Raw genomic sequence first — 26,182 nt, 5'->3', positions numbered from 1 at the left:
CGGCGAGTGGGGCCGTGCCCTACAGAGGCTTTCAAATGGCGTAAGCGTGTAGGGTAAGGGCCTATGTTTAATGAGTTGCTGAAGAAAACTATGGAGTTGCATATATCGAAAATGTTCTCTCAAAGGTATGTCGTGCGAAGAGCGGAGGGCCCCAAAAGGGAGTATCTTCGTGGGGGTAAATAACGAGTGGACGTCCACGAAGCCATGGTCCGTCCACCATGAAAACACGCGTGGATTAGCAAGACCAGGTGGAAACATAGGGCAAGGGAAGAGACGCAGTAAGGGTAAGTGGGGGGAAATCAAATTGGCTGAGTACTTGACAGAGTCCCAGAGGCGGAGAGAGTGAAGGAGGCAAGGGCGCAAGTCCGGCGGTCGGAATTTAGGAGGGAGCCAAGGGATGGAAGAAAGGGGGACTGGGCTGGCATCCACCAAGTCAATCGTGGCCCATAGTGGCAATTGAAACGAGTCGTGTAAATGAGAGAGAGGGGCTATTGACGCTGCAGTGTAGTACGCCTTCAAATTCGGAACCGAAAACCCTCCAGAAATCCTCCGAGCATACAGAACGCGTTTATTAATACGGGGTCTAGAAGAACCCCAAATAAATTTCAGAATTTTGCACTGGTGAATGCGTAAAATATGAGAGGGAATCGGAACCGGCAGTACACGGAAATAGTACAATAGTTTAGGAAGATAGGTCATACGAACGGCCGTGATCCTACCAAACCAGGACAAAGAGAGGTAAGACCAGGAAGAAAGCAGGGATGTCAAGTGGCGAAAGAGAGGCGGGTAATTAACAGCATAAAGACCTTCATACGTGGGAGATAATTTAATACCCAGGTAGGGTAAAGCAGGGTGCCATTTGAAAGGAAAGGCCGCTTGGAGGGCTACCACATCCTCAGGGGGCAAAGTAACGGACATTGCACTAGATTTGGCAGGATTGATATGCAGGCCTGAGAAAACGGCAAACGCATCCAGCAAAGCCAGAAGGTTGGGCAATGAAATCCTAGGCGATGTAAGGGACAGCAAGATATCGTCCGCAAATAACGATATCTTGTGCGGGGAGCCTGCCACTTCGATGCCCGAGATGTCAGGGTGGGTACGTATTGCTGCTGCTAAGGGCTCCAAAGCCAGAACAAATAGGAGGGGTGACAGCGGGCACCCCTGCCGTGTACCCCGGCCAATGGAAAAAGGGAGCGATTCAAATCCATAATATTTGATACGGGCCTGAGGGGAATCATAAAGGGCAGAAAGCCAGGACAGAAAGGAGGGGCCAAAGCCGAATCGGCGGAGAGTAGTCATAAGATAAGGCCAAGACAGGGTGTCGAAAGCCTTGGTCACGTCCAGGGATAGTAACATAGTGGGTATATGCCGTTGAAGAGCAAAGTGCTGCAATTGTATGATCCGCTGAATAGCATCCCCTGCCTGCCGGCCGGGCACAAAACCGACCTGATCCTTCCCGATCAGGCGAGGAAGGAAAGAATTCAAGCGCGTAGCCAATATTTTAGTTAGCAACTTCATATCAATATTGATAAGCGAAATTGGGCGAAAATTAGCCCATGATGAGTGATCCCGATCCGGTTTAGGCAGCATGACAATGTTGGCAGTCAATAGGTCCGGGGTAAGGGATTGTCCATTTTTAACAGCGTTAAACATTGCAGTCAGATGGGGGGCCAAGACAGAGGCAAACTTCCGATAAAACAATGCAGTAAAACCATCTGGGCCAGGTTTCTTCCCTATCTTCAGTTCCTTAATACATTGTAAAACTTCAGACTCCTGAATATCACGATCCATAAGAGTCATATGAGAAGCCGAAAGTGTGGGCAAAGAGACATTCTGTAAGAAGGCCTCCGCAGCGTGAGGGTCGGCCCTTGACGGGGCCGAGTACAGCCCCGCAAGGCGATGATGGAATTCTTCCAGGACCCGAAGGGGGTTACTGGTAAGCACATTGTGGCGAGTGCGCAAAGTAACAGGGGTAAATTTAGGGGCGAAAGTCCGCAACCTATTGGCCAACATCGCGTTCGGTTTGTTGGCTTTGGCGTACCACATTTGGCGAGACCAACGCAAGGTCCTCTCCGCCTTATCAGTAAGGCATAAGTCCAATTCGGTCCGACAATGGGCCAATAGTCTGCGATTGGCAGGAGTTGGAGCCTGCTTAAAGGCAGAGGAGAGACGGTCCAGACGAGCCTCCAACGTTTGCTGGAGTTTCAGTCGTTCCCGCTTCCGTCTGGAAGCTATTTGAATAACCCGACCCTGCAACACTGCCTTATATGCCTCCCACAGCGTCACTGGGGAAGAAACCAAGCCCATATTAAGGTCAAAATAGTCTTTGGAGGCTTGCAAAAGCTCAGCTTGGACATCAACAAAAGACAATAAGGAATCATTCATTATCCAGGAGGAACGCTGAGACGTACTCAAAATAGACTTGCATTCCACCAGAAGAGGGTCGTGATCCGACCAGGGGACTGCTAAAATAGAAACAGACAGAACCAGGGGAAGGTGTTTCCGTAACATGAAAACATGGTCAATACGGGAGTGGGAACAATGAGGATGGGAGTAATGCGTATAGTTCCTACCGCTTGGATGTAACTCTCGCCACAGGTCCACAAAATCAGAAGATCGTAAGGAGGAAACAAAGCGCTTGGCGGCAGATGAGGGAGCAGCTCTCTCAGGGGGATATTTATCCAGGGAGGGATTCAGTACAGTATTAGAATCTCCCGCCAGGAGAAGAGTACCCTTGGCATGGGACAGTAGAAGGGAGCAGACATGGGATAGGAAGGGGCCCGGATTAGAATTAGGAGCATAATAACTCAAAATTGTCACCTCAGTGTCCTGAAGAAGGCCCTGGAGCAAGAGATACCTACCCTCAGGGTCCGCTATTTGTTTATCACAACGAAAGGGGACAGCCTTGCGGAATGCGATCAATACCCCCCGTTGCTTAGTTTGACCATTAGCTAGAAACACTTGCGGATAGTGAGTGTCAAAATACTTGGGGTGCGAGGAGGAGGAAAAATGGGTTTCATGGAGGCAAGCTATATCTACATGCTTCTGGCGGAGGAACCGAAAAACTTTAACCCTTTTTTGGGGAGAGTTCAGACCTTGCACATTCAGGGATAACCAGTTAAGCGTCATTTAAAAAAAGAGGTATAAAAAAAGAGCAACTTACCCTGAACCGCCCGCCCCACAGGACCTGGGAAAAAGGGAAGGAGACAAGACGGAGAAGAAAAAAAGAGAACCACAAAAAAGAGAGACAGAGACAAAAAGGGAAACAGAGAGACACAAAGAAGAAAAAGCATAGCATAATCACAAAAACGGTAACGCATAAATGCATCTAGGCGTGGACCCGAAGGACCACAAATGCGTCGGGGGTTGGTCAGGACCATGATCCTGAGCAAGAACCTACACAATGGGAGGGCGGTGGTCCACCGGACCCCTCCGCGGAAGAAAAAAAGAGAGAGTCTCTGCGAACACCCAGGGGGGCACAAAAGTACCAAACCCCCAAGCATCACAAAAACACCATGATAAAAAGAAAAAATTTAGCACTGCGACGACAACTTAATAGAACCAAAAAAAAAAAAAAAAAAGCATCGTCATGTAAGCAACATAAGGCACTAGAAATGGAATCCCCCATAGTACAGCATTGCTATAAAAAAAATAAAAAATAAAATACACATTCAAAAACTGGAGAAAGTCATAACCAGTGGGTGTAAAACAGCCCAATACAAAAAAAACAGAGAAGAGAAAAAAAAACAACACCCGTAAAACCAAAAAGTGCAACCAGGAGCAGGATGCGGGCCCCCAGCCCCCCACAACCCGGAGGGGGTCACAGGGGGGGGGGGCACCCACCCCAGTAGGATGTCCCAGGGACCCCTACAAAGTCACCCAATGGCGGGGTACATCCGGAAAAATGGAAAAAAAAAGGGCAAAAAAGGCCCAAAAAAAGAAAATTTAGTCCAGTGGTATCACTTGACGGGAACATCATGAAAGCGTTGAGCCTGAAGAGAACGAAGGGCCTGGGAGCCATGATGAGAGCCTTGAGATGACGGCTTGGAAGGTGGGGATGACGTGGATGGTCTCGACTTGGAAGCCGAGGATGAGGACTTGGGTGTCGCCTGTGAGGAGGGGAGATCCAAGTTCAGTTCCTGGAAGTGGCTACGTAGATCAGCCAGGGAGGTAGCATGGAATTGGTGGCCCTGCACCGTGAACGAGAGTTTGAAGGGGAAGCCCCAACGGTACTTAATTTTGTGGGTCTGCAGAATCTGTAGATAGGGCTTCAAGGACCGCCGCCTGGCAATGGTGGCCGGGGAAAGATCCGCAAACAGTTGGAGTGAGTAGCTCTGGAAGGAGAGATCAGAGTGCTCCCTGGCTGCCTGCATGAGTCTCTCTTTAGTGCGGTAGTAGTGAAATTTGATGATAACATCCCGAGGGGGACCCTCAGTAGGTTTAGGAGCCAGGGACCTGTGAATCCTGTCGAATTCCAGGCATTCCAGGGGAATGTCTGGGGCCAGTTCTTGGAAAAAGGCAGTAGCTGTGCCCTGGAGGTCAGTGACAGTCTCTGGGAATCCACGAATCCGAAGATTATCCCTGCGGGCCCTATTCTCAGCATCCTCCAGTTTATCACGGAGGGCACTAAGTTCCCCAGTTAGCCTGTCCACCTCATCCTCATGGCCCTCCAACACTGTGGTGGTCAGATCCATTCTGTGCTCCAATTGATTGGTGCGGCCTCCAAGCTCCTTCAACCCCTGCATGAGGTCGGAAGAAAGTTTGCGGGATGCTGTAGCGATCTCATCCCTAACGATGGCCCTGAATTTCGCTAACATGGCATCAGAGTCTGGAGAAGCTGGGCTTACCAGGTCCACGGGGAACTGCTGCAGGCTGTCCGCCAGGGAAGAAGAGGAGAGCCGCGTGGAGTCATCAGGCTCCGGAGGTTCGGGCGCCATCTTGCCCCTCCCTGCCGGAGTTAATTTCACCTGGGGCCGCTTCCTTTGATTGCGCTGGGACGATCGGCGCATACCCCCGTGTGCCCGGTGGTGTCAGCAAGCCGATGGGGCAGAGGAGTCGTCGCTGGAGCGGAGCAGTGCTTCAGATTGCGGAGGGTAAGTGTCCGGTGGCGCGGAGCACGGAAGCTAAGCGGCCATCTTCCGCGACCTCGCGCATGCGCCTCAAACCCTTTTTTTTTTCTATAGTCCCCTTTACCTGCTATCAAGGTTTATCCTGGATTCACATACTCGCCTGTCCAGCAAATCCTGCTGAACTCCATTGCTCAGGTGCAACTGCCCAGTTCCCACTGCCCACCCCTTTTGTGACTTCATCAGGAGCCAGACTGCCTTTTCTGGGTTCAAGAAGCCGGCCCCTGATGATGCGCGCCAGCTTCTCCTGGCTGCCGTGTGCCTCTGCTCCTGGACATGTGACACTGATCTCCCAGGAGGCTTCAAAGGAGAGAAGATATCATTCTGGCCTAGGTAGACGAGAGCGGGGCAGAGAGAAAAGGTTTATAGTACTCCTGGAGAGTGCTCATACATACAAAAGTAGCCCCGCCACCGCTGAGTAATGACCTGTCAGTCTCCTGCCACTGGCTTAACCACTGCAAACTTTTATTCTGGATCCTGAGAGGACCCCACCTCTGGACAGCCAATAAGAAATGTCCACATCAAGTCGGTGGTGACATGGACACCCAACAAAGGATCCTATCTCCAGTAAGGAGTGATGAGAACACTTGGGATGGGAACATCATGTGACCATTGCTTTAGGTTTGCAAAAAAGTATATATTTTTTTATTTTTTAAATGCCAGTTATAATGATCATTTAGAGGGGGTGCTGGGGGGTAATAGGGGGCATGAAGATCACCTTTAACCACTGCCTACACTATCTAAAATATGAAAAAAAAAAGTATTACTGAGTAAACCTGACACCTCTTTTCTTTTATTCTGTAGACACTACTCCCATCCATTTGTGCCAGACATTGAAGGGTTGGAACAGTTTCAAGGTGAGAAAATCTAATTCTAATTCTAGTTTGGTTCTAGGACAGGGATAATTGGTGAAATTAAGCAGTTTTTTTTTTGGGGGGGGGGGGGGTGGTAAACTGATTTCAAAGTTTGGAAGATGAAGTAGTTAAAACAGAATTTCAATCAAGTTTTTATTGCTCTCTGCTCGGCGGGGAGATTTTCTCTGACTTCCCTCACTTCCTATCCATATGATTTCCCCCAACAAAAAAACAGGGGTGGAGGGCATGAATGTCACCAGAGCAGGGGGGCACAGAGAACAATAAAATATTATTCAGAAGTTCTAATTCTTACTTACATTAGAAATGTGTTTTTTATTTTTGGCTGCCACCCCATTTGCAATAATTCTCATCACTTTTTGTCCTGATAAAGTTAAAGTGGGAGGGTCTGCTTGCTTTAATCACGCAACAGTGGGTCTGTTGTATGACTAGGAAATTAAATGTTGCTGGGCTTACCAGATTTGCAAGGTAGAAGCATTTGATTTTTTTGTGGTCGTTTTTTAAAAATCCTAGCCCTTTAAGGCTCCATGTACACGGGACGTTAGAAAAAACGTGCTGCAAAGCCAGTTCTGACACCGGGAAAAAGCAGCTGTCAAATGTGCTTTCAGTAGCTTTTTCCATTGGCGTTATTGCACGTTTGGCCACGTTGCTTTTAGCAGCGTTTTTTCTGCCTCCCTTCAAAGTCAATGGTTCCCTATGGGAGCCTATTGATTTGAATGGAAGTTGCACCGCAAGTCGGATCAGGATGATCCGACTTGCGGCGTGACTTGCGCTGTGAGAATCCTAAGGGGGAACTCCACACCAAAAATGGGAAAAAAACTGCGTGGGGGTCCCCCCCAGGTTCCAAACCAGGCCCTTCGGGTCCGGCATGGAATTTGAGGGTAGCCCCATGTCGAAAAAACCGCGTGGGGTCCCCCCCAAAATCCATACCAGACCCTTATCCGAGCATGCAGCCCGGTAGGGCAGGAAGGGGGAGGGGACGAGCGAGCGGCCCCACCCCCCCTGGACCATACCAGGCCACATGCCCTCAACATGGGGGGGATGTTGGTGCTTTGGGGCAGGGGGAGCTCTGCACCCCCCCACCTCAAAGCACCTTGCCACCATGTTGATGAGGACAAGGGCCTCTTCCCCACAACCCTGGCCGGTGGTTGTGGGGGTCTGCGGGCAGGGGGCTCATTGGAATCTGGAAGCCCCCTTTAACAAGGGGGCCCCCCAGATCCCGGACCCCCTCCCTATGTGAATGGGTATGGGGTACACTGTACCCCTACCCATTCACCCCATAAAAGGCAGTGTGTGTAAATAACAACAGGAGACGTTTTGGAAAGTTTATTAAAAATCTTCATCTGGTCTTCTCCGCTCCGGTCTTCTCCTCTCTTCTGGTCTTCTGGTCTTCTGCTCTTTTGCTGTCCGCTTTTCTGCTGTCCAATCTTCTGCTCTTTTGCCTCCTCTGGTCTTCTTCTTCTTCCTCTGGTCCTCCTCCGACGATGTCTCCGGTGATTATGCCGGTCTCTGCAGCTTGTTATATAGCCATTGTGGGCGTGTCCTCCCGGTGATGTCACTGGTAGGCCCCGCCCCCTTATGTCACAGATGACGTCCCTGAACTCAACTGCCTGCAAATGACTGTAAACGACCCTGTGTACATGGACAGATAAGATAGAATGTAGATGGGTTCAGGGGCTTCTAAAAAAAACGCCCAACTGCTCCTCAACGGCCATTTACAACATCCCGTGTACATGGAGCCTAACAGATAACAATGAAAAGATAATTATAATAACTTTAAATCGTAGACTTCATTGTATAGCTATTATTCCCGCTACTGTGTATCAAATAAAGTAGAGTTTTACTTTGAGGCCAGTGGCTAAGTCGTTTCCACACCTTTTCCAGGTCAAGTGTTGCACAGCCATTATTACCGCTATCCAGAGGTCTTCTCTTCCCGTTCAGTTGTCCTCCTGGGTGCAGGACCATCTGGAATTGATATTGCCCTGGAGCTGTCTTCACATGCTAAGCACGTCAGTTTGAGCCACCGAGGTCCTCCTCTACAGTGGACCCTACCAGAAAACATCTCCTTGGTGCCTCCAGTAGTTCGTGCTACCTCCACTAGTTTTTTTTGTGAAGACGGAACTGAAATTATAGCAGATACTATCATTTTTTGTACCGGTTATAAATATAACTACCCATTCTTGTTGACTGCCGGGGAAGTAATGGTCAACCAGAAGACAGGCCAGAGAGAGAAATTGACAAGAAAAAATATGGATAAACTTGAAGAACTAGCATCTGAGAAGCTTAATGTGAAATCAGTCCTTCCTAGAGTAGACTTGTTGGAGGATGAAGACATAGTGGGAACAAACGTAGAACAGGGTCATCTCCCTCCACTCTACAAGCACCTCTTTCATGCTCGTTTCCCTACTCTGGGCTTCATTGGAGCTGTTAAAATTGTGATCCCTTTCCCAATGTTTCATTGCCAGGCTCAGTTTTTTCTGTCTGTACTGGAGGGTAAATACCAGCTGCCTTCTCCAGAGGAAATGCTTTTAGAATCCCGTGAAGAAGTCTTAAAAACCCAGAATTCTGGGATACCTTTGAAATATCTTCACCGCCTTGCAATGAACCAGTGGGAGTACAAACAATGGCTTGCAGATACAGCAGGTTTTGAGCCATTGGCCCCTGTGATGGTCAAAATATTTGAGGCCACCCGGGATTGCCGGAATATCGATCCTGCATTATACCGAAGGGTTAACTTCCGGATCTTGAACAGAGAGGAGTTTGAGATGAAGGGAGAGGTTAAACTTCCTTTGTTAAATGCTGAGTGAAGTCATATGCTTACAAGTTGGCATGTAATTCTAAGTGCCTGTTACTGTAGATCACATCAGTACCTTCTGCACTGACATTGATATCATATGTTAAGATGAGCAGTATTACTGTAGGCCAAGGACTACATATTGAAGTGTACTGCTATAAACTAGAAAAGTTTAATCACCATCAGCATAAGGCTGCAGCCTAAAACATGTTGGAACTAACCCTTCACTCCTTAGTGGGTTTTGTTCTAAGGAAATTGCTACTATAACTTGTTCAATAACTGCACTGTTTTTTTTAGTTTTTGCACACCACAGAGCGAGCTCAAGAAAAAAAAAATTGAAATGTGGCAAGCCTGTTGGTAACTCCCTTAGAGATCCTGCTGCCTTCGTGTCAGGTCTACCCATTATAGTATGGTCAGAATTTAGAATGGGATGTATATCATGATAAGGAGAGTCTTGTATACTCAATTAGGGCAATATACAAAGTCAGATACAGAATCAGATAGCTTTTATACAAGCGGGGTAATAGCGTCCCGGAACGCTATTGTATTCTCAGTCATTATACTATCGAGCCTTTTTCTCGCCCTGTATGATTTACTGCTGAGTGGCCAGCCTTTATCTACGTACTTCGCATATATTACCATTCCTATTGGAGAGAACCTTGGGATCCTATTTTTTCCTTCGGTGACACCTGGGACCCCCAGGGACGGCCTTCAACATCCCCCGAACCAAGAAGTTAAGAGCGAAGGGAAGGAGTTTCATCCACACCCAAATACCCGCCCTTTACCCCTGTGAGGGGTGGGTACATCTGGTTAGTAGGTCATTTACTAGGGGGATCTCCTTGCACCTCGCCAGTTGCCCACCACGGGGTCACCTGAATCCTATTTCATCCATTCACGGATCTCTTTTCACGGATCTTTTTTCTGTATTCGGATACACCACTCTTATCACCATTACCGGCTACTAGGACTAAATATATAGTTTGTAGCCAGCTATTCTAATATTAATTGCTTTTTTGCACATTATTGCACTAATTGCACTTTATTCACGTTGTTTTAATATTTGGTTTTTTATCACTTTACTGGCCATTAGGAATATATATTTTTAGGCAGTTTGCCATAATATTCATTGGTTTGCACATTACGGCAATGTTTTTTCTTAATACACCCGTTTTCTACTTCTGTGCACCACATAGCACCATTTGTTATTTTGCACTTTATATTGCTTATATATTGCTTATACCAGTACTAATGCAATTGTCTTATATCACTTGGTTGCACTTTTTATCACTGGGATATATCATTAATTTTATATGTTGGTCTTATCATATTATTTCTGTTTTTATATGTTGGTTTTATTTTATTTATTCAATTGCGTATATTGATACTTGCACAGACACTTTTATTCACACACATCACGTTGTTATTTATATATTTAACAGAGGCAGCGCCAATTACCCATATTTAATCCCCCCCCCTTTTTATACAGTCATTTGATTGTAGAGTAGGGTAGGCTGCAGCCTTAATACTTTTTATACACCCGTTAGATATCCATAGCGCGGAGTTTACTTCTTTCCAAACTCTAACAGAATGCCCCTCAGTTTTAGGAGTGAGGGTGTCCCTTCATTGTGAAGAAAGCTTTCTGGTAGAGCTTGAATTGGATGGTGGATTTTGTGTTCCAAATCTTGCACTAAAAGGAAGAGCTGAGTTTTGGCTTTGAAGATGAAGTCTGAGGAGAGCAATGGAAGTGCCTCACCAAAGGGACTTGTTTTTTCAAAGTGCATGGTTGTGAGGCATGTTTTTTAATCAGCTTCAGCTGACCAGGCTTTTAGCCATACGTCTGAGCCATTCTGGACATTTAATTCATGACATATTCTAGGGCATCAATACAAAACAATAAGGCAGAAGGATATTGTCTGTAAATGTTTCTCCAGAGTTTGATGCTGGAAGACAGGATCCTGTTAGTTGTTAATTGCCTTATGCCTCGTACACACGCAACGATTGTTGGTCGTGAATTTTTGGCCAAGGTCCGATCGGCCGATTTTCGACTTGTTAGTATGATGCTTCCGACAACCAGCTCCGACTTTTCGGCCGAACAAAATCTGGTGTGCAGGCTATAAAATTTTTGTTGGCCGTCAACAGAACGGCCGATTTTCCGTCAATCAGTACAGATTTCGGCAGACAAAATTCAGATGAGCAAGACTGGGCATGCTCAGAGAAGAAAAAACACACAGAAAGTTAACCAGCACATGACATCACTTCTGAAGTTGGGTTTTGTTGGCCGAGAAAATTCGTGTGCAGTCTAGAGCACATTTCAACCAACACAACAACACTGGACAAAAGACGGCCGATAATCGTTGCATGTGTACGAAGCTTTAGTCCAATTAGTTGTGGTTTCAGTGATAGGTGATTGCAGAGCAGGGCCTGTATCTTCTATAGGCACAGTAAAATGTTTATTTTAGTCTGAAGTGGCGGGGTCTACTACCAGAACATTCCACTTTTTTATGAACTATTTTTCCACTAGATAGAGCTAAGCATGATTCTTCAAGGGGTGTAAATCTTTTGAGGAGAAACCCAATCATCATGAATTTCCTATTGTATTTGTTTCGAACGTAGAGAGTGGTGTTAAAATAGGGTCTTGCTCCAGTTCACAAAAAGCATTGTCACTCTGAGTGGTTTGAGTGTTTACAGGCCTTCGGCAGAGTAAAAATTAGCCTAAACTTTTGTCCCAGTTTCCTGATTTCTGCCATTGCTATCAAAAAGGGTATTCCCCTGTGGGGTACTCGAAGAGAAGGGTGTAGAAATGGGGAAAGCTTGTCCATAAAACTATTATTAAGGCCCTGTGAGGCAGAAGCCTGTGCAAAGATTGATTGGTTTTATTGCGGTTTAAATAAAATTAAGATTTAGAGGATTGGTTGTATCGAACACCTTTCTTGTTACATGATAGCTTTGCCGAGAAGAAGGCTGAGTCTTTGAGCACCACAGGCATTGGATTTCCATACCATATCCAGCCTGTGTCCTGTACTGTACAATTGAGATAGATAATGATATGAACATTATGTACGTAACAGACTAGCAATGATGTGTGCAATATCAATTTTTTTTTTTTATGAAAGTGAAATTTTACTCATAGCCAGTCACTAATTTGTTTCAAACACTTTTTTCAGGTCAAGTGTTGCACAGTCATTATTATCGCTACCCAGAGGTCTTCTCTTCCCATTCAGTTGTTGTCCTGGGTGCAGGACCATCTGGAATTGATATTTCCTTAGAACTGTCTCCTCATGCAAAGCATGTTAGTCTGAGCCACAGAGGTCCTCCTTTACAGTGGACCCCACCAGAAAACCTTTCATTGGTGCCTCCAGTGGTGCGCGCTACGCCCAATAGTCTGATTTGTGAAGATGGGATGGAAATTATGGCAGACACTATGATTCTCTCTACAGGTTATAAATATAACTACCCGTTCTTGCTGACTGCCAGTTACATGATGGTCAACCAGAAGATAGACCAGAGAGAGAAGTTGGTGAGAAAAGATGTAGATGGACTTGAAGAACTGGAATCTGGGAAAGGGTTTAAAAAAAATAAAGAAAAACCTCAGGTAAATGAAACCCTAAATGCGAAATCAATCATTCCTAGAGTGGACTTGTTGGAGGATGAAGACATTGTGGGAACTAATGTGGAACAGGGTCATCTCCCTCCACTCTACAAGCATCTCATTCATGCTCGCTACCCTACTCTGGGCTTCATCGGAGCTGTTAAAATTGTGATCCCTTTCCCATTGTTTCATTGCCAGGCTCAGTTTTTTCTGTCTGTACTGGAGGGTAAATGCCAGCTGCCTTCTCCAGAGGAAATGCTTTTAGAATCCCGTGAAGAAGTCTTAAAAACCCAGAATTCTGGGATACCAATCAAATATCTTCACCGTCTTGGAATAAACCAGTGGGAGTACAACCAATGGCTTGCAGATACAGCAGGTTTTGAACCATTGGCTCCTGTGCTCAGCAAAATGTACGAGGCCACCCGGAACTTCCGGAATATGGACCCTGCATTATATCGAAGACTCAACTTCCGGATCTTGAACAGAGAAGAGTTTGAAATGCTGGGAGAGGTTCAACTTCCTTTTTTGAATCATTTTTGAAGTCATTGACTGCTAGTTGGCATGTTGTACTAAATACCTACTAAATCACAGTAGTAACAGCATTCACTAAGATGAGCAGTATTGCTGTAGGCAAAAGAGCAAACATTGAGGCATACTGCTATTGACTAGAAAAGTTTCATCACCAGTAATAGGCTGAAGCTTAAAACTTGAGGTACTAACCCTTAGCTCTCTTTATAGCTGCTATTGTTCCAAGGACAACACTACTTAAACTTGGTCAACAAATGGATTATGGCAAATCTGTCATGGACTTCCCTAGAGGTGCTGCTGCTTTAGGCTAGGTTTCCACTAGTGCGGCTACGAAGTCGTGCTACTTCTAGCACGACTTCGTAGCAAAAGTAAACCGCGGCTTCAGTTAGACTTGTCCCTCATATATAGAGGGAAGTCGCGCTCAAAAGTAGTACACGATTTACTTTTGAGGTTGCGGCAACTGAAGCCGCAACAGTGGAAACGTGCCCCATTGAAAACAATGGGTTTTGACTTGCTGTGCGACTTGACATGTGTCAAGTCGCACCGCAAGTCGCACTAGTGGAAACCGAGCCTTAGTGTCAGTCATATACCCACTATGGTTTGGTCAAACTTTAGAATGGGATCTACAGTATCTCTTGATTAAGGGAGTTTTGCGCACTCATTAGGGCAGTGGTGTCCAAACTTTTTTCAAAGAGGGCCAAATTTAATGAAGTGAACATGCGTGAGGGCCGACCATTTTGCCTGACATTTGAACACACACACACATATATACACAGGGCTCAAAATTTCAAGTCATGAGCTACTAGCCAGGCCTTAAGAGTTACTCGCCACTTGTTGCCCCACCCAAACCCTACCCTGCTCCACCCATAAACACGACCTCGCCAAAGTGACCACAGTGTGCCCCCTAAAATGCAGAGTGCCCACAGCGTGCCCCCTAAAATGCAGAGTGCCCACAGCGTGCCCCCTTAAATGCAGAGTGCCCACAGCGTGCCCCCTTAAATGCAGAGTGCCCACAGCGTGCCCCCTTAAATGCAGAGTGCCCACAGCGTGCCCCCTTAAATGCAGAGTGCCCACAGCGTGCCCCCTTAAATGCAGAGTGCCCACAGCGTGCCCCCTTAAATGCAGAGTGCCCACAGCGTGCCCCCTTTCAATGCAGAGTGCCCACAGCGTGCCCCCTTTCAATGCAGAGTGCCCACAGCGTGCCCCCTTTCAATGCAGACTGACCACAGCGTGCCCCCTTTCAATGCAGACTGACCACAGCGTGCCCCCTTTCAATGCAGACTGACCACAACGTGCCCCCTTTCAATGCAGACTGACCACAGCGTGCCCCTTTTCAATGCAGACTTACCACAGCGTGCCCCCTTTCAATGCAGTGCCCACAGCGTGCCCCCTTAAATGTAGAGTGCCCACAGCGTGCCCCCTTAAATGTAGAGTGACCTTAGCGTGCCCCCTTAAATGCAGAGCTAGCACAGCATGCAGAGAGACCAGCGTGCACTTACCTGATGCAGCGGCGGCTTCTCCTCAATCCTCCGTATCTCCCGAGTCACCTGCTAACAAACCAGAATACTGAATCAGCAGTTTGTTTCCTTGTGGTCATATCTGTGTCTGTATTGATATTAAAATAATGGTACTAAATGATCATTGAACCCAATGATGAGTCAAAAAGGCATCTAGGAAGACTACAATTACTTGTGTTATATTCATGAACTGGAAATGGGCAATTACTTCATGATTACATGGCGTAGCCACACGGCTATTATTATGCGATCAATAAATGTATAAAAGTTAACTCACTGACTGACCTCCAAACAATGCCCTCCACCAGCCTTTCTTGCAGCCAAGTCCAATAATCCGATTAGAAGGTTGTTTTTGCTGGATTGCCAGCATACAGAATCCTCATTTGCTTAAATTAAAAAATATCTAAAGCCAATCTTTTATCAATTTTGGATGGAATGGGGATGATTTAGCACCTCTGCCAGGTTTTTATTTCCAACCCCACGGGGGAGATTTACCCTTTCTGTTTGTCCTGGTAACCAATGTCACTCGGAACAGAATGTGATGGGTAATTCAAAGGTTTAGAGTTACCATTGGAACAGGATTAAGGGCCAGTTCACACCAGAATGCAGTGCCGCACCACATTCAAAACACACCACATTTGTGATCTACAGCCGGTGTCGGTGTTAACTTAAGGACACCCAAACGCAGGTCCTAAATGCAGTGCATATGATACAGTAGTACCATGCGATCTATTTGCTGTGCATTTTATAAAGTAGGTCATGCACTACTTTTGGTGTGGTCCGCTGCCATTTCAGCCCATTCAAATAGTGTGAACCGACCCCTAAAGGTTAAACTTTCAGGGGGAACATTGTTTTAGGGGAAACTTCCTGTTGTGTCTATGAGTGGAAATCTTCCCAAGAAATCTGAGCCATTCTCTACTCTATCCAAAAATAAAAAGTTTTTTTTTGCTGGCTACTTGTACTCTAACCGCTTCAATACTGGGCACTTTTACCCCCTTCCTGCCCAGGCCAATTTTCAGCGCTGTCACACTTTGAGTGACGATTATGCGGTCATGCAACGCTGTACCCAAATGAAATTTTTATATTTTATTTCCCACAAATTGAGCTTTTATTTGATGATATTTAATCACCACTGGGCTTTTTCATTTTTGTTAAAAATAAGGAAAAAAATACAAAAAATTTTGGAAAAAAAAAAGTTTTCTTAGTTTCTGTGAAAATTTTGTAAATAAGTAACTTTTCTCCTTCACTGATGTGCGCTGATGAGGTGGCACTGATGAGGAAGCACTAATATGCCCTGATAGGTGGCACTGATTGACATTGATGAGGCAGCACTTATGGGCACTGATGAGATGGCAGGGAAGGGCACTGATGAGGTGGCACTGATGAGGAGGCCCTAATATGCACTGATATGCGGCAGTGATGGGCACTGATAGGCAGCACTTATGTGCAATGATAGGTGGCACGGATAGGAGGCACTGATGGGCATTGAAAGGCAGTACTGACTGGCATTACTGATGTGCACAGATTGGCATCACTGATGGACACAAATTGGCATCACTGATGGGCATACATTAGCATCACAAATGGTCACTGATTGGCTTCACTGTTGGGGCTGCACTGATAATGAGAGCACTGATTACCTGTACAGGTCTCCCCTGTGAGAAGATGCTGCTGATGGGCTCTCCTCTCCTCACACTCTGTCAGTGTTGGAGGAGCAGTGTTGTAGTCCTGACATGATTTACAGAACACCTGCCCCCCCCCCCCACCTTTTTATTGTATGGGGAGTTTTTTCATGTTTCATAGAATATACTTGAGGCGGCTGATAACTTTAGTTGAGATTTCAGTTCAGTGCACAGAAACTTACAAGGACACTGGATTTCTGACAAGATCAGCAGAAATGTCTCGGTACTTGCAGGACATGTACTTAGTCTCAAAGATAAAAAACGAATGTAGCCATCACATTTAAGGAATGGTAAGCTAGAATATATTTTATTTTTGGTTTTGGCTTTACATACATGGAGCGCTACCCCCTAGAGGGCCGCTGGATATTGGGTTCCCCTATTCCTGCCTGGCCAGGCAAAATGCCCAGTCCATGGGCTTGTTTTTTTGTTGCTTATTAAGGCAAATTAACTTGGATAGGGATAAGGGGTTATGGGATGCCCAACTTGAACTTGGTAGAACAACTTGAGGAAAAACGTCTTTTCTATTTGCAAAAAGAAATGCAGATCATGGACTGTACTGCTTCTGGAATAATGTCAATCTTTAATGAATCATGTCAAATTTCCTCTTTTTCAGGAGCTCTATGTCCCCTTAGTGAAACTTACAAAGTTCCATCACTTGCAGAAAATGGCAACCCACCTGGCTGCCTTAAAAACTGTCCCAGAGCAAAAGATTTAGGTTAGCTGTGACACTGTCCCAATACAAGCTTGCTAAATGTTGCATCTGGCAGTCTTCTAGCTTATTGAACCTGGGGGTGATAAGTAGAGGTACTCACACTGTCCCTTTAAATCCTGCTGCCTTGGCTAAGATTGTTGTTCAGGCCTCCTGCTGTACATGTCTTCCCATGATAGAGAGGGTGTCTCCTGGATGAGACTGAAGGGTGGTGAAGGTCCCTCTCTTCAGCTTCCTCTCCTTCTTTCCTCTACAGCCTGGAGACAGAGCACTCCGAGCCCCGGGGTCCTCTCCCAGGCCTCACATTCCTCTCGGCACTCTATCTTCCACCCAACAACAACCACCCTCTGGCCACACTCTCCAATATTTAAGGGGAATCTCCCCACCTTCTGGGCCATCCTTGCCCAGGGATTATCAGAGATCCCTCCCACTAAGTTCTGGAACTTTAAGAAGCTTCCAGAAACCGGGGGGGGGGGACTAGAAGCCAAGCCTGCATAGCCTGCCCACTAATCTAAATCTGAACCCACAACAATGTCCCGGACTCACGTGAGCTACTGTGAGTCAGCTAAATTTTCCTAACTAAACTATACACTAGAGGGTGTTACATACACTTTAAGTGACCTTTCCCTTTGTCCTCCATGGATACTGCACTGGGGCAGTATAGCTGTGATAGACCCAATATCCTGTCTCCAGTGACCCAGCTTCAGCTAACAGTGTGAATGGTGGGGGATGAGCCCTATTACCAGTCCCTGTGGTGTAGCTGCGAACTTTCACTCTGGAAGGAATCTCAGATGCCTGTGATGTTCAGAAGTGGGAAAAAAAGCGTGAGAGTACACTCTAGTCTCCCTGCTGCAGCGGTACAAGTTTGATTGCAGTGGTCCGCGTTGTGTAGCCCTGGATGTCTCTCCCTGGGTCTCAAGCTCGGGTCCCATCTGGCTTCTCACTAGTCTCTCAACCTGCAGCAGGTGTCCTCTCCTTGCTTTCCTCAACGCCAAGACAGCCCACTTCCCTGGGCAGTTTAATAAAAAACCCTTTGCCAGCTGCTCCTGCTGCCCAGGGTACACTGGAATCTGTAATTCACAAGGTCAGTACCTGTACTACAGGGCTGCTGTGTCGGACTACAATTCCCAGGATTCCAAACACCCTGCATTGAAATCTATGGGGTTGCTTGGCTTATAGCTCTCTTTGTTGGCCAGAGGAAAATAGAACATCAGTGTCTTAGTAAAAAATGAAAGTAAATGATTGTAAAGAGGAAAATGTTTCTTCGAGTTTCTGTAGTCAAGCACCTGGCTGCAGATAATTATAAATAGTAGATTTCATTGTGTAGCTATTAAGTGAGCTACTGTGTTTCAATGAAAGTAGAGTTTTACTTTTCGGCTAGTGACTAAGTGGTTTCCACACCTTTTTGGAGGTCAAGTGTTGCACAACCATTTTTATCTCTACCCAGAGGTCTTCTCTTCCCACTCAGTTGTCCTCCTGAGTGCAGGACCATCGGGAATTGATATTGCTGTTAGGCTGTCTTCACATGCTAAGTATGTCAATCTGAGCCACAGAGAACCTACCTTACAGTGGACGCTACCAGAAGACGTCTCTTTGGTGTCTCCAGTACTTCAGGCTACCTCCACTAGTCTTATTTCTAAAGATGGGACAGAGAGTATGGCAGACACTATGATTTTCTGTACCGGTTATAAATATACTTACCCATTCTTGTTGACTGGCAAAGAACTAATGGCCAACCACAACACAGGCCTGGGAAGCTGATAAAAAAAATGGATAAACTTAAAGAACTAGCATCTAAGAAACTAAATGTGAAATCAGTTCTTCCTAGAATGGACTTGTTGGAGGTTGAGGACATTGTGGGAACTAATGGGGAACAGGGTCATCTCCCTCTACTCTACACCTGACCTGTCCTGACCTCAGAGATAAGACTATAATCCTTCCACTTTATAAAACTCTGGTCCGACCGCATCTGGAGTATTCTGTCCAGTTCCGGTCGCCAGTCCTCAGGAGGGATGTGTTGGAGCTGGAGAGAGTCCAGAGAAGGGCAACTAAACTGATTAGGGGATTGGAGGACCTTAATTATGAAGAGCGTCTGCAATCGCTTGATTTATTTTCCCTGGAGAAGAGACGCCTGAGGGGGGACATGATAGCAATTTACAAATATCTCAATGGGGATCTCAGCTTAGAAAAAAAGCTGTTCAATCGAAGGGATTGCACGAGGACTCGAGGGCATACAATGAGAGGAGAAGCGTTTTAACCTCAGGCAACGTGGGGGGTTCTTTACAATGAGGGCTACAAGATTGTGGAATGCTCTACCACAAGAGGTGGTTTCTGCGGGAAGTATGGTGGCTTTCAAAAGACTCTTAGACATACATCTCAAGGATCAGAACATTCAGGGCTATGTGAGATGATTACAGCCACACACACCTACACAGGTTGAACTGGATGGACTATTGTCTTTATTCAACCTCATCTACTATGTAACTATGGGGTTGATTTACCAAAACCAGAGAGTGCAAAATCAGGTGCAGCTCTGCATGATAGCCAATCAGCTTCTAATTTTAGCTTGTTCAATTAAGCTTTAAAAATAAAACCTGGAAGATGATTGGTTTCTATGCAGAGCTGCACCAGAGTTTGCACTCTCCAATTTTAGTAAATCAACCCCTATGTAACTATGTAAGCGACAGAACATTATTAGGGTGAATTAGAGCGGAGACTGCGAGCCAGGTCTTCTTGTCCCACATCAGTGCCTAACCTCACAAATGCGCTTCAGGAAAATGATCAAACATTCCTATAGACACACTCCTAAACCTTGTGGACAGCCTTCCCAGAAGAGTTGAAGCTGTTATAGCTGCAAAGGGTGGGCCAACTCAATATTGAACCCTACGGACTAAGACTGGGATGCCATTAAAGTTCATGTGCGTGTAAAGGCAGGGGTCACAATACTTTTGACAATATAGTGTATATGCAGTATACATAAAGATATATATAAAGCGATGTATAAATTGTCGGCGCTCTACAGTATACCTGTAATGAAAAAATAATTGCCTACTAGTTGGCATAGTGTAATAAGTGCCTATTAAATCACAGCTGTACCTTCTGTGCTGAGGTTGATAGCATTCAATAAGAGTAGTATCGAAGACTCAACTTCTGGATCTTGAACAGAGAGGAGCTTGAGATGCTGGGAGAGGTTCAGCTTCCTTTGTTGAATGCTTTATGAAGTCATTGCCTACTAGTTGGCTTATTGTACTAAGTGCCTACTAAGTTCACAGTAGTGACAGCATTCACTAAAATGAGCAATATTACAGTAGGCAAAAGAACACACATTGAGGCATACTGCTACTGACTAGAAAAGTTTCATCAGCAGTGATAGGCTGAAGCTTAAACGTTGAGCTACTAATCCTTAGCTTTATAGCTGCTATTGTTCCAAGGACATCACTACTTTAACTTGGCCAACAAATAGCTTTTGGCAACCATGTCATGGACTTTCCTAGAGGTGCTGCTACTTTAGGCTTGATTCACACTGGGGGACCATTCAGTGCAATGGAACCATTCTAATTGAAGTGACTCAAGTTGCTTCAATTCATAAAAGGTTCCTGCACTACTTGGGGGCGACTTTGGAGCGACTTGCATTGACTTCTAATAAAGAAGTCGTTTGCAAGCCACGCTGAAGTCATGCTGTACGGGGCGGCTTTTGAGTCGGGTGACTTTGAACTGTCAGTCAAACCCATTATGGGATGGTCAAACTTTAGAATTGGATATACAGTATATCTTGATTAAGGGAGTTTTGTGTACTCATTAGGGGGAATTTACAAATACCGAAACAGAATCGGACAGCATCTAAGAGTTGAGCATTTTTTTAAAAATGTAATTGTGTATAAATGAAATTTTTGTATAAGGTAACAAATTGTGTCAGCTCACCTGCTAACAAACCACAATACTGAATAAACTGTTTGTTTCATTGTGGTCATATCTGTGTCTGTATTCAGGGGAGGACTGGGCCGGGGGCAGGGTGGAAATTTCCCCCCGGGTCAATCTGATTCCCCCCAGAAAAGGCCGTCACAGCAGCAGCTCTGCTGTACTCACAGTCACACAGTCACCTGGCCGGCTGAGACCCGTCTGTTACGCTGCTTGCCGCTATTGTCTGTACTTGTTGCTAGGATTGCCTGCCATCTAGCAACCCGTGATGTCAGGAGGAGGAAAGGGAGGCCGAGGTCCCAGCATTCAGAGTGGAGGAGGATTTAACTTCCTCCTCCTCTGCGCCTATTTGGCTCCACCCGTCCACTCTCTCCATCTTTTCCTGTGTGGCGACATGCGCCTCAGAGCCTGCCTGAGGGAAGGGACCTGTCTGTGCCAGGATCAAATAGATCACCTCTCAAGAGTCGACCTGCCTGAGGTGAGGTTGGGAGCAGCGGATGAATTACAACATATGTGGAACATGTTTGTCATGGGAGCATAAGCGGGCAGCAGAGGAGGTAACACCCTTAGATCTCAGCCAGGGTTCATGCTGGCACTTCTAGTCCTTCACTATTGAGAATGTGACTCCCCCCCAAAAAGTGAGGGACTATAGGTCCTGGCATGAACCCCTCAGAGCTCAGGATGTGTCAACCCCCCCAACTAGTGAAGAACTACAGGTCGCAGCATGAACCCGTGAGATCTAAGGGGGTCACCTCCTTGGATCTCAGGGGTGCATGCTGGGACTTGTGGTCTTTCACTAGTGGGGGGGGGGCACATCCTTAGATCTCAGCCATTAATGCTTGGACTTGTAGTACTTCACTAGTTGCTCCAATTGGTTGGTTCAATGGGTCACCTGACTGGACTTGCCCCCCAGGCCTAAGGCTGCTAGCCCTCCCCTGTCTGTATTGATATTGAAATAATGGTACTCAATGATCATTGGACCCAATGATGAGTCAAAAAGGCATCTAGAGTAGGGGGAACACAATACAAACATGAATATTTATGCACTCACTGACCTCCAAGCAATCCCCTCTGCAAGTCTTTCTTGCAATCAAGGTCAATAATCCACTTAGAAGGTTGTATTTGCTGGATTGCCAGCATACAGAAGCCTCATGGATTTCCTTATCAGAATATCTGAAGCCAATCTTTTATCAATTTTGGATGGAATGGGGATAATTTAAAAACTCTGCCAGGTTTTTATTTCCAACCCCACTGGGGAGATATACAGTACCCTTTCTGTTTGTCCTGGTAACCAATGTCACTCGGAACAGAATGTGATGGGAAATTCAAACTTTTACAGTTGCCACTGGAACAGGATAAGGGGCCAGTTTACACCAGAAACCACAGTTCTGTTCACATTTGCCTGCTTTGGATCGTATTAACAGTACCATGCGATTCATTTGCTGTGTGTTTTTTAACCACTTGACCTCTGGAAGGATTTACCTCCCTTCCTGACCAGGCCATGTTTTGCGATATGGCACTGCGTTACTTTAACTGACAATTGCGCAGTCGTGCAAGGCTGTACACAAAAAAAAAAATTGTGTCCTTTTATTTTCCCACAAATAGTGGCATTTAATCACCACTACGGTTATTATTTTTTGTGCTATAACAAAAAAAGGGCAACAAATTAAAAAAAAAAAAAAAAACAATATTTTTTTCTTTCTGCTATATCATATATATCCAATAATAAAATATATATCCAATAAAAAAATTGAAAAAAATCTAATTTTTTCATCAATTTAGGCCAATATGTATTCTGCTACATATTTTTTTGATTGGTTTACGCAAAAGTTATAGCGTCTTTTTTTTTTTTGTGATGGAGCTCTCACTGAATGCTATCTGTGACTCTGAATGCATCGGACACTCCACCAAGGGGAAAGGGTACCTGGAAACTGCATTTGGTTCTCCTGGAAGATGGTAGAGGTAAGACAATTCTTTGATTTTTTTTTTTTTTCAGGCACAGGTTTCTATTCTGGACTTTTGCAGCAGTAAGTGAGAATGCTGGGAGTTTGTGAAACAAAGGGCGACTGGACTTTTCAAGGCCATAAGTAAGAAGAAGCAGCTTGGTATGTACATTGCCTACTAGGATTTGCGGAGGAAGCTTGATCGTCTTGTCTCGTATGGAGGAGATCCAGGGGAGATCTCGGAGGTAAAGCTTCTTCTTAGGAAGTGTCAATACGACCGGCATGCCTCCTTGGTTCTGGAGAGGGATTATGGGAATATCACTCGCCTGATCCTTAACAGAACTGTAAGCAAGGCTTAGCAGTTAAGACAGTCATAGACCTGAGGAATAGTATGTGTAGTACTGCCCCCAAAAGGACTGCTCGATATTCACTCTGCGGGTCCCCCTGGTTGGCAGCACACAGCTATAAGAAATGCCGTTTTCTTACATTCCTCTTGGCTCTATCTCTTCAATAATCACTCTGGGGGTATTTGGTTGTTTTGTTGTTTATTTTGTGATGGGGATAGGGGAAGGAAATAGTGGGATACTCCAATTTAACTATTCACAGTATTTGAGGACTTCTATCTTCTCTACTTCCCGCTTAGGTATGGAACAGCCAGGCTGTTAATTCTTCCTGCCACTTTAGATGAAGGCATCCTCTTCCTGCTGACACCTGTCCACTGACTATCCTATGAGCAGGGGTGGCCCCCCTCAGGTCAGGCCCCTTGACACAAGTCCCTGTACTCACAATACTGCAGCCACAGGGTCTCCAGTGTCTCCCCTCTCAGTCAGCTTCCCTGGACCTCTGGGTTTAGCTCCTCTCTACTGCTTCTGCAGCCCTCAGGATGACCTCCTGCGTCTCCATGGCACCTCTTCAAAGGAGGAGGCAGCTGCCCCCTCCCTCCGGGACTTCACTCTTCCACGAAAGACCCTGCAGCACATGTGCTCCTGGCTTTTTATACAGTATCTCAGAAGGACCTGCCCTCTGCCAATCATCAGGACTGTATTAAAGCCTATGCACCCATTCGTCAGGTTTCCTCCCACTGTCCAACATGCCTCCCTATTGGACCAACGTGAAATACTCTCCAGACTGAATGAATCGCATACTGAGCACATTGAGCAGACCTCACTAACAGATCCTGCTCTCTGGTAGGCAGAGAACAATATAGATTTACCTGCAGCCCCTCTGGTAAGCAGACAGAGCTCAAAACGATACTCTCTCGCTAGCACTTACCTAGGGGGGTGCTACATATGGGTTCCCTGGTGAAGTCCAGATCAGGGATCCTGGAGATCTTTAGGTCATATTACGCAGACCCTCAGGGAAGAAAGAGCCTTAGTCGGACAGGATGGAAAGCTTTCTGGATTCTAAACCAGGATTGGGTAATGGTACATAGCTTTTGATGGATCTGACAGAACCAATTTCAGCGGATGAGGTAGCCAGCTGCTCCATAGCATGAGCTATCAAAAAAATTGCCTGGGCCAGATGGGCTGACAGCTGAATTTTGCAAGTGTTTTAAGTCCATTCTGGCTTCCTTTTTAGCGGAGGTTTATAACAGCTGTCTAGAAGAGGGTTCACTCCTTCCCTCCATGAGGCAATCCACTGTGATTCTTCTGTCAAATAGTAAAGACAGAAAGGGAAAAAGTGCAGTGCTATAAACATATGCCTTCTAAGTAAATAAATTTGCATGCAGCAGCATAAGATAATCATATAAAGTGCTACATATAAACAGTGTTTGGTATATAAGTAGCTGTGAAAATTGCAAAACCATTTAAAGTGCAAAGTGACAAATGTGCAAACAAGCAACCTCTATATGACTCAATAGAAAATAAAAAATGTATAATCCTCAGAAACGTGAATAATAATGTGTTCAAATAGAAGGTAGAGTCCATATCCAAAAAGGGAATCCCGTGTTCAGAATGGAAGATTGCCAGAAAGGTGTGACCATCACCACAGGGGAGAGTCAGAAGTGATTACCAGAGTTGTTCAAGCAAAAGGTATTGAAACTGTGATGAAACCACGATCTCTGAATGGCTGTCAATGTCTCCTTTATCACATCAAATCTTCTCTAAGTGTATAGGAACTCGGATACCCATAGAAAACAATAAGTCTCCTCATAGTGTAAAACCATCATAGAAGGACTTTATTTAAAAAAGTAGAAAACTTACATCCATTCTGCAGTTGACAAGCGATTCAAGTAAAAATGGTGTAATCACAGGTAATATTCAACAGGCGCAATGACATGGAGCAAACCTCTTATGATCCGACGCGTTTCGTCCACATGGACATCATCTGGGGTATTAGTATGTGTCCATCCATTGCGCATATATATATATATATATATATATATATATATATATATATATATATATATATATATAGGCTGTATAATATCCTTAAATTGGCTCCACATTGTACAATCTATTTGTCTCACCATCGTTTAGGAAGTGGATCTATCATGGCGTGCGTTCCAAGCCTCCCTTCCATGTAGGTAGTAACTGTACCCACAGGGGATCGCCTTGCGAACCAAGTCTGTACTTCACGTTGAGCTCTACAGTGCCAATGTAAAGTTTAGTGATACCGCAAGTGAATTGCACATGGGTGGTGTTGTGTGTTCCACGCCTTGATCTAACTAACGGACATGATGCAGTCCTGAAGCACAGTACTGCGCTCTCCACGCCTCGACCTGACCAGCAGGCATGTTGCAATCTAAAGCACAGGGCATAGAGTACAAAGCACTGCTCAGGAACATACCGAACTGCAGCAAACATTGCATTTCTCTTCGTCTGTCTTAAGACGTGAGTCAGAGACAGCGTTAACCGAGTAACTAAAAGCTGAATGGTAAAGAACTAAATTGGGCACAGATAAGCTGGGATTAAACTGATATGCAAATCGGGCCATAAACTGACCAATCCACCTCCAATTTGATGTACCATATCTGTACCAAATCAATATGTTCATTTGCAGACCATATACACTATCTAACAATAGTGAGTACACCCCTCACATTTTTGTAATTATTTTATTATATCTTTTCATGTGACAACACTGAAGAACTTATACTTTGCTACAATGTAAAGTAGTGAGTTTACAGCTTGTAGAACAGTGTAAATTTGCTGTCCCCTCAAAATAACTCAACACACAGTCAATAATGTCTAAACTGCCGGCAACAAAAGTAAGTACACCCCTAAGTGAAAATGCCCTAATTGGGCCCAATTAGCCATTTTCCCTCCCCGATGTCATGTGACTCGTTAGTGTTACAAAGTCTCAGATGTGAATGGGGAGCAGGTGTGTTCAATTTGGTGTTATCGCTCTCACTTTCTTATACTGGACACTGGAAGTTCAACATGGCACCTCATGGCAAAAAACTCTCTTAGGATCTGCAAAAAAGAATTGTTGCTTTACATAAGATGGCCTAGGGTATAAGAAGATATCCAAGACCCTGAAACTGAGCTGCAACATGGTGGC

General features: G+C 45.4%; 1 protein-coding gene across 5 annotated transcripts in view; it reads left to right on the top strand.

The window, feature by feature from the left end:
- LOC309552372 (uncharacterized protein) overlaps nt 1–20,283 on the top strand; it is a 46,794-nt gene extending 26,511 nt beyond the window's left edge. For 2 of the 5 annotated variants that reach the window (XM_082253302.1, XM_082253306.1), the window contains 3 exons: nt 5,931–5,983; nt 7,883–8,775; nt 11,957–12,197. In XM_082253302.1, coding sequence (XP_082109428.1) covers nt 5,931–5,983; nt 7,883–8,775; nt 11,957–12,058 — 1,048 coding nt within the window. In that variant the 3' untranslated portion in view covers nt 12,059–12,197. Of the gene's footprint in view, nt 1–5,930; nt 5,984–7,882; nt 9,075–11,956; nt 13,064–20,007 lie in introns of those variants that run through there. The other 3 variants (XM_082253304.1, XM_082253303.1, XM_082253305.1) reach the window with 3 other exon arrangements.
- The last annotated feature ends 5,899 nt before the right edge of the window (nt 20,284–26,182 follow it).

Source organism: Pelophylax lessonae (assembly GCF_965119305.1).
Source record: "Pelophylax lessonae genome assembly, chromosome: 4".
NCBI classification, from domain to species: domain Eukaryota; kingdom Metazoa; phylum Chordata; class Amphibia; order Anura; family Ranidae; genus Pelophylax; species Pelophylax lessonae.
The sequence above is the reverse complement of the archived record's forward strand: the minus strand, read 5'-3'. Positions and strand labels throughout refer to the sequence as shown.